The 9486-nt window shown below is 40.3% G+C and overlaps 1 protein-coding gene across 9 annotated transcripts in view; it reads right to left on the reverse strand.

Moving 5' to 3' along the window:
• LOC149732884 (agrin-like) overlaps positions 1–8577 on the reverse strand; it is a 56488-nt gene extending 47911 nt beyond the window's left edge. For 4 of the 9 annotated variants that reach the window (XM_089882278.1, XM_089882281.1, XM_089882279.1 and 1 more), the window contains exons 1-3: positions 7775–8576; positions 7290–7427; positions 6909–7029 (exon numbers count right to left, since the gene is read on the reverse strand). In XM_089882278.1, the coding sequence (XP_089738404.1) occupies positions 6909–7029; positions 7290–7427; positions 7775–8068 (553 nt within the window). In that variant the 5' untranslated portion in view covers positions 8069–8576. Of the gene's footprint in view, positions 1–6908; positions 7030–7289; positions 7428–7774 lie in introns of all 9 variants that reach the window. The other 5 variants (XM_089882284.1, XM_089882283.1, XM_089882282.1 and 2 more) reach the window with 3 other exon arrangements.
• Positions 8578–9486: the final 909 nt, after the last annotated feature.

Below are 9486 nucleotides of genomic sequence, written 5' to 3' on the forward strand. Positions count from 1 at the left end.
AAGTCGGTGAATTCGACTCGCCGTCAACGGACCTGTCAATCACCATATTCTCATCAATAGAGAACTAAAGGAAGGACGAATTTTAAGTGGATTCCCCACTTAGGACAATTAAGTTGAATTGAATCAATGGTTCTTCACTACTCGATCAATAACATTGATTTTCCGCGTTAAACGACAAGCAGGAGCCGCGGCATAGGGAACCGAGAGACTCCACAGTCGTTTCAATGCTTGGTCCCACGACACTAATTGAATTTCGGGGCCCAGCGCTCCTACATAGATGCACTTCACGCTTATTGACTTATCGACCGGTTGCATAATTTCTTCAGCTTTATTATGCACTGGTTCAAAGACTGAATGGTTATTCGGGAAATTAAATTCCGCTGACTTTGACCAGCAGGGGGGTTTTATAACACGACAGCTTGTACTTGTGGCGATTTTTCATACATAAAAAAGCGGGGTAAGATTGACTGTAATTTGGGAAGAAAGACGAGCGTCTTGTCTCGCTAAGTAAGCGGTTTTCACCTCTCTGCACTTTTTCTTTTTTAGCATCCAAAAGAGACGCGAAGCATGTAGATTGAACGGCCTGATTAGCGTGTTTAATGACCAGTATTAACTTGTATAAACACGAGTCTTCTCAGGATGATTAAACGGCATCCGAACTAATTGGACGCTGTTTGTTTAACCCGTCTGTGCAGTTCACAGTTCGCACGCATACACGAAGACGCGTGTCGGACAGGCACTAATTAATCAGGGTAAACAACGAGATAATACACATAATATACACAATATACACACTATAGACGGGTGTCACTGTCTTGTCGCTGAAACAGCGGGTTTCAAAGCTTGTTATAAAATAGTCTTTATAGAAATGAAAACCGATCTCAAAGGGCTAAGTTATTTTTGGATGATTTCCAAGTAAAATATTCCTTGGCTCGTGTACAAGCAGATATAAGTTCGTTCTAACCGAGTTCTGTGAACCCCAATTCAAACGTTCATGGTCTTTCTCTTTGGGGAACGTTCATTTGTTATCCAGAAAGATTCGTATTCTGATATGGGAGTACATCACCGTTGTGGCATGTTTTTGCAAGGAAACTACCCCGGGATTTCATAACCAACTGTATCCGTTTATGTTTTGAAAGTTTTCCAGACTGAGATGGTTTCATAGATTCATGGGGAGTAACGCCGGTTTCAGAAACTAAATCTATTTATAACTATTGGGAGAAAACATTTGGTACTGAATTAACCCTTTAACATGGCATTGCAGTTTTGATATTACACCTGTATGGCTGGAGAGAATTAATTAATTCTTCACATAGTTGACCGCATGTATGTATATATATATATATTTGTGTATACGGGCGTCGGGTGATTGCTTTTCGTCATGTGTGGCCGAAGAAGCGGTCAAGAGGTCAGCTGCTGGACAGCAAGATTCGTTCGTTTTTTGACGTGATCGGTTTACTGTGACGTAACACTTCCGCGTCGGGAACGAGAACCGACTTCCCACGTCGGATTTATGATTGTTCGACAACAAACAGCTTGAGATTGGCCTTGGTCGCTTGTCATAAACACGAATACGAGTGAATTTTGTTTGAAAATCTGGGTGGTCGTAATGCATTGATCTGTCGATGGCAGAACATGCAGGGCCAGCTGTGGCAGCGGAAACATTCAGTTTGATGAAAGCTTCTTAAGCATGACAAGTGTACGCTGTCAATGATAGCTTGTTTAGACATCGCCGAAAAAAATCGAAGTAAAAATGCCAAAAACTAAAAATTCGAACAAAAAATGCTAAAATTTAAAATTTGAAAAAAAAGGGGGAAATGCTGAAACTTTGGCATCAATGGGTTGTATAGGTTCAGGTTTGGAGAATTTAAAAAAGCAAACTTGAAGTAATGCTTTGTTGTTGGGACGTCGGTATTTTTGTGGCAAGCAGCACAAAAGATGTGATTCAAGTCAGAGTTGTATCTGTTTACAGCTATTAGCAATTGCGGTGTCGCGCGCCAAGCTGTGTGGTCTGTACGGTTTACTGCGATCGAACCAACCGGGTTAAAAGTCATCACAAAAACGGAATCGAGTTCGGGTTGTTCCTTCACTTTCCCTAGCAAAGATCAAAACATGCTAAGCCGCAGTGGTAAGACATACTTGCTGGCTCGGGGGGTTGCATTGCATAGCCGCAGACTCAGTTTGGCTAAATTCTCTACCCGTGACCCAGTCGTGAGCTAAGCATACGTTGGGCCGGAGTTTGGGACGGAAAACGCCGCCGCCGACCGCAAATATGCCAATGTCAGGTTTGGCTCTTGCAATTTAGCGGAAAATTATCTAAAGTGGCATTGTGTGTGAATCAAAGCATTCTATTTTCGGTGTCGCCGATATAAGGGAGTCGTCTGGAAAGCGACATCCGCTTACAGGAATGATAAATAGAAGTCAATTGAATGATCAAAATAAGCCACTGACGTCATATAGAAAGTGAATATGAGACGTACATATGCTCATAAATATCATATTTCGACGGTTGACAAGAGTGCCAGCGAAAGAATGGCTGGTTAAATCCCATAGGAGCAAGACATGTATACCTGATTGTGGATGCTGCCAAAAACACGACTCTGGACCGCATTCGCAAAGCAAGTTTCGGTCCAGTTCCCTAAGTATTTTTCTCTATGTATTTTCGCATACACTAGATTTCCTGAGGCGTGGAAGATAACCGGGTATATAGGTCCAGACAAAGCGGTCGGAAGCAATGATAATGGGAAAGGAAAAACATTTCAATAGCTATGGGAAGTAGAAGCACATCGAACTTAGTTTACGAAATACAAAACCGCTAACTTCACGCTTAGACGGAGAGATAAGTTTCGGATACAAAGCACTGCGTTTTACAATTTCACTATCGAATGTCCGTTGTTGTACCGGAGCGAGTCTTTGGGTTGATACTAGCAATATTTTCGGCCTTTTAGGTACAGAGGATGTACTGTGTCATATTTGGTTTTTGTTTCGATGGATCCATACACATCTGAGGTCTGGATTTAACGCATACAACGCTCAATGGGGGTTCTTTCATTGCACTGTAGATTGATTTAAGAGGCGCTTACACTGACAGGGAGCGCACGTTGTTCTTGTACGTATATACACCTGGCGATTGGGCATCTGCGTTGAGATAAGCACTATGTGTGGTCCTGTGGGTCCGGTGCAGTCTCATAATTGTGAGGTGCTCGGATTAAAACGCAATGTACTCAAGTACGAGCATTGAATGCGAACGATAAGCTGTGATTCACCTTTATTAACACACAGTGTAAGTAACCTACGGCGAGACAATAAATAAGATCTATGAATAAACGATTGTGCCAAGTAGCGTCCATAAACCGTAGTTGCTTAACGGTTTTTGATTTTCTAACTTTTAAAACTCAATCTTTTGAAATAAAGTTTAACAGTGGACAATCAAATTTTTAAAAAGCCAAAAATTGAACATGATTGATAAATATGCCCAATGACCCATTTGGGCTTAAAACCGTCGAGTGGCTATAATATATGCTACGGTACCGGAAAAGTTTAAGGACATTTAAAAAGGACGTTCGTTACAGTGAATACCTTGGCTTGATATAACTCATGACAATGGTATAGAAAGACACAGTCACGACCGTGCTATGACATTTGCGTCCACTTTGGACATTAAACAGGAAACTGGTAGGGTGGACATCGTGGAAAGTAACGGAAAAAATATCCAAGAGTTCGGAAATAACTTAAGAAAGTTGTTTTGGGCCACGCGCACTATTAAAGTATTCACTGAGGGAAAACAGAAACAATCTGAACATTGTTTAAACTTTATACCATTACCTAACTGTAACGGATTTGCATTCAACATTATTAAGTTGTTTGACGTTGAGATAATAGAGACAATCTGAACAACGTATTAAACAATTAATCCTTGTGTATCAGTTGCAGTTTTAAAATTGCATTCAACATTGTTGGTTCACTTCTTGTGGTAAAAAAAACAGTTTTCCGCATTTAAAAATCCAAAAAAAGAAAGCAATATCACGGTATATGGAACATTCTTTCAACAGACGTATAGTGTTTAGCTTTGTATTCAATATTTGGGTAAAACTTACAAGTTGCATTTAAAACCACAAAACAGATAGCGTATGAATATGAACCCTCAAAGTTGTAGTTCTACAGTTGGTATAGAATTTTTATAAGCATCTGGAGGCGTTAATATAAAACCCAGCATGCTACAAAGGCACGCGTGGATGGTACTTAAGTAAAAGGCGTGCGTTCTTGGCTGAAAGCCCAAACTAGTGGAGCGAATATAGTCCAGCTTTACGGACGAGAACCTTGCCAAATTGCATGCGAGTAGTGTTTACACAAATCACACAATAATTCGAAGCGAAACACAGCGTGCTAGTTTACTGGCTTGGACATAATGGAGAGTCCTATATATTTTTGTCCGGGTAAGCGGCGGCAGCGATTAACCTGTCTTACGGCGAGACCTCGTCGGTCTTACGTTTTACTAAGCAGGTTAAGACAACAAAGCAATGTCGACTATATTCTGGCAGCAACCGAGACAAGACGTATAGACCTATATACCAATTGTGACTTTTTGGTTCATTAAAGAGATAGCACAGTGCGTGCTTGAACGGCGTCGCAAAATTGCGGTTCCAAACGAAATGCGGCGTCTAAGCACGAATCATGAAGTATCTACTGGCAGCAGGACGTTAAAACAAAATATTTTCTAAAAAATTGAAGTCTTTAAAAGCATTCGCGTGAAGCCACTGTTGTGAAATGTGTGGCCACTGCTTGAAGTTATAGTGATAAGCGGGTATAGTAGACGCCCATGTTTATACACGGAAATGGGTGAGGTGTGGACCGGTGTTTCGTCTGCGTTTGGCAGAAAATTGGATAATTTGCAATGTCGTGTATTTGCTGTGAAATAATTGTTTTCTCTTTGCCATGTGGGTTAATGCCACACACCTGCGGCATGAATATAAAGCTGAATCCACGCAGAGCAAGAAGCTGTAATTAACGCATGTTGGTCTGTGAAACGGTCAATAACCGGGTAATTACTGAAACGGTTTCATCAAAGCAGCTACTGTGAAAAGCACGAGAGGACAACGACTTTAACGAGCGGTTATTTTGATTGCCCTGCACCGGATAATTTGCCAAACAAGCACGCTTTTACAAACGACCGTGCAAATTGAATGCACGCCCGTTGTAAAACAACTGAATAAAAATAGGTGTGATAATCCCACGCTAACAGCTTCAACAAATACTGTGAAAAACAAGCCGGTAGGCAGCTGTATCTCTATACACATATTCATTATCATTACAGCGTCGACTCACAATTTCAATTCTAACCGTGACCTTTTCTGTTACACATTTTTTTAACTTTCCCAGACGTTTTAGACCAAACTTTCATTATAAAGAGAATAACTCGCAGACGTATGAACGATGAATCACACATGATGCACCAACAGTAAATGCGACGTAAACAGGTTTCGAATTTTGACTAAAAACATACCAATCTTTTAAAAACAATAGCTCAGAAAAAAAAGGTAAAAAGTCATTTTTTCCAGCATTTAAAATTCATTTAGAATGCTGCAACATTCTGCGATAGTTCGGAACATGTTTATTGCTTGTTAAAGTTGCCGAAGTCGTTCGTTTTACGACCAGTAACTTCATTCATGGTGACCGGTGTAAAGGTCGTCTAGTTATTGACATTCTGACGCTTTATGTAACCGCCAACGAGCACGGATATGTATTGGAACTTTACAAGTAATATATGACCTAGAGGCCGTTCAAAAGGGCATGGCGCTGTGGCAAGTTACAAGCTCACAAACTGGTTATTATTCTAATAATAATAACTTAATTTGTCTCTGCGATTTCGGTAGGGAAAATTAAAAAATATTTTAAACAAAAAAAAGGATATAGCGACAAAACAACAGTTGTTAAAACACGCTTACAGTGATTCGATTGATTTTGAACTGTAGCGTATAACATAACGCCGACTGCTACAATAGATTTTGTCAGCCAATCAGGCATAATCCAGCAAACAACAAATAAAGCGGAGACCACTAAACCTACAACGATGAGGGACGACGCTCAGCTTGTAAAGCCGGAAACCAAAGCGACGCTCGCGCCCTTCGACGTGCGGCCTCTTTCTGGCGAAAAAGGGAATCATAGAACTGCACAGGTGCCTTACGGCGGGATACCAAACGTCATGCGGCGTAACTGCAAATTCAGCCCGATTTCAGAGCTGGCTCGATACCTATAGGCGGCAAGCGAACAGCTCAATTGAAATTCCTTTATTTATCCAAAGCGCTCTGTTGGAAGTAAAGCGCTTGAGATTTCGCGAGGCGCTGGCAGAAGAACCGGCTTTGATAAACCAAGTATCGGCAAACAAAAAGACCCCCGGAAGAATTGCACTTCAGCGGGGCGCGAAGTGCTTCAAGCCCGCGGAAATTCCGCCGAGGTCGAGTATCGTTTAAGCGAACGAGTAGCAGCGTGTCAAGTTTAAGGGCTCGTTTCCCAAAACATGTCGGCCGCTTGTTCGTGATGGATTAGTTCCGTATCTATAATTGCCGCTCCTGGCTACGTAGCGTTCGGCCTTTGTCCGCAATTGAGCGAATCGCTCCTACGTAGTTGCTATAGGCAAGCCTTAGAGCTGATTCACGAAATTTAAAACCATAAGAGCTATTCAACTACAGTACATACAAAACAGAACGGTGATACAAACGGTATATAAGTACAGAAAACTTTGTAGAACATGTACGTATAGAACTATCTACTCGACTATAGTATATATACCTGTACTGTCCCACTACTTCGTATACCAACACACATACACCTAACTGATAGTATGGGGCACTGCACAACCAAATCAACATATCCCAACGACACATACAAATACAAACACTCAGACTTACCTTCTATGACCTTCTGTGTATTCTCCAAGTTTTTCAAAGTGATTCGATCCAACGAAGCAGATACGACGAGTCGGTTGTTTAATTTATTTAAAAAGAAGATTCTGGTGTCTGCCCGTTCCACCTTGTTTACAAAAAAAACAAAATAATGTCGAAATATGCTTAGTCGGAAATTTGATTGTTAGGATTTCAAAGTGTTTGGAACGAATATGTAGGTATACATTCTGAAACAAGTGTTCACAAAAGTATTTTTATAACTTTACTTATAATTGGTAAAAACTTTGACAGTTGGTTTTATTCGAAAGAGGAATGAAACGTCCACCAATTAGAAAAGGAACTAATACAATTTGAAAAGATTTTTAGGTTCAAAAACTTGGTACTTACATTTGACTTGCAAAAAGCAGAGTTTCCAAGCCCATATACGTCAACGTACTTCTTTTTGTACATAGAGGTCAGAATGCCTTGCTTCTGGATCGTTATGAGGTTCATCGCGAGAGAGTTCCCTTTCATGACTCGCCATATCTGGACAAAAACAGAGTTTTACTGCTTGTTACTTATAAAAAAAACATTCATAGTACATTTGTATATATCAATGTTGAATAATATGGAATACCGTTAGCTCCTAAATTCAACTAAAACGCGCGTTGTAAGAAGAGGGTATATGTATATGCAATTCTGTAAATATTCTTGTTTACTACCAAATGGGACGAGAAAAAAGAATAAAACATGGACCATCTTACCCCACCCTTGTATATTGTACGTGTGTACATTTAACGCATAATGTGCAAGACATAGTGTATGATTAAGTATGAAAAAAAAACGCACCGAACAAAAAGCGTTTTAACACCTTACATAGCGGTACTACTTACTTTAATGTTGCATTTATAAGAGCCTGCTCTTATTACGTCACAGTACTGTACTGTCCCAGTGAGAATAACAGTCGAAGTTGAATTCTTTTCGGTTGTTGTACGGTCCAAGCATTCAACTGCAGGTTGAGGGTCCATTGAAAGCATTACTGCTCGTTTGATGCGGTAACATTCAGCACCAGTGTTTATCAAATACAAGAACGACAGTAATAAGATTAAGGTTCTAATGTACATAGTCATGTTCGTTCGCCCGCGACACATTTCCAAATTGAACGAGATTTTGGTCGAGCCGGGCATTTGGTGTTTTAAATTGCGGTTCACTCGCTCCCACGGGTATCCAACGGCACACAGGTCACAGGTGTTTGAATCGGTGTGTTTATATATCCGTTGCGCTAGTCCATGTAATCAGAGAGTAAACACAACTATGCGCACATTGCACAATACCCTGAACTACAAATGAATCTCTGATAACGTCTTAGCCAGAATTTAAACACTATATTTATACAAAACATAAAACTTCCAGTCTAATTGGTGTATACACCAACTAAGCTTTTTTAAATGGCCAGTATCAATCGTAAGCCTGCCGCTATAGCGTGCCTTGTTGACTTTTCAAATTACGAAATGGACCTGTTTCTTAACAGCTTTGTCTTCTGTCTCTGGTACTTGGTCGGCACCTGTTTGACTTCTAATTTCACGCTAATATGGAACTTGACACATTTATATTCTAACGGTAACAAATGCGCTGCTACCCTGGCTTACTTTCTATAGATAATTATTAAATAATGACAAATCGCCAATTGCGCCAATTACACGGTAACTACCGCAATTTAACTGACGCCTGCGTTCCATCTTGTGCTCGTAACAGCTAGAGTCTGCCTGACAACACAGCGAAGCAGAAAAGCTTCTGCCAAACAATTACGGAATCCGGCCGACGGCAGAAGAAGCGCGCGAGTAAAAGAAAAAGGCGATTTTTCCTACGTGAAAAGTGATGCCCTGTAGCATTGCCGTGCGGGATTTTTTCAATTTTATTATATCCGATAAGCGGCGTTAAAACCACCGTATTTATTCTGTAGTGCGTGGTTTTTAGAAAGCATCGCCATTATTAAATATTAAAGTGCTATAGTAGGGTGAGGGAAGATGGGACACCTTTAGCACATAATATTTAAATATCCTGATCGTGTTTTAAACAATAAACAACGGTCTAAGGGAGTTGTGAAGGCACAATTTTATAATTCTTTGAATTTTCTTTGTTTACTACCAAATTGGACGGGAAAATAGAATGAACAGATGTTCCATCTTCCCCCACCCTACTATAGTTTTTAGATTACCTTTCAATTAGATCATGTTTAATATTTTTCTCTTACTCGAGTCTAAACAAACACTTACAAAATATAAATGTAACCTATGTGACCTCGCGTAGTGGGGCAAATTTCACCTTTTCAGCTCGGGTATTTTCCACTCTAGTTTAAACTTACAAACGTTACGTCAAAGACAGTCTCTGTATGTGTTTCATATACATCTCGCGCCCGCTTACGGGCATTGAACCCATTATATAATCTTGGCTGGATGCGTGTTTACCAATTTAACTTAAAGTTGTCGTGTATATGAATAAGTATATGAATGAATAATGAATGAATGTAACTTGCTTTATCCTCGCGTGGCCGGAAAACTGACAGTCGTTATAACACGGGTTTAGCACCTCGTGCCAGCTTACG

This window comes from Ciona robusta, chromosome 8, assembly GCF_009617815.1.
Source record: "Ciona robusta chromosome 8, ASM961781v2".
Classification (NCBI taxonomy): Eukaryota; Metazoa; Chordata; class Ascidiacea; order Phlebobranchia; family Cionidae; genus Ciona; species Ciona robusta.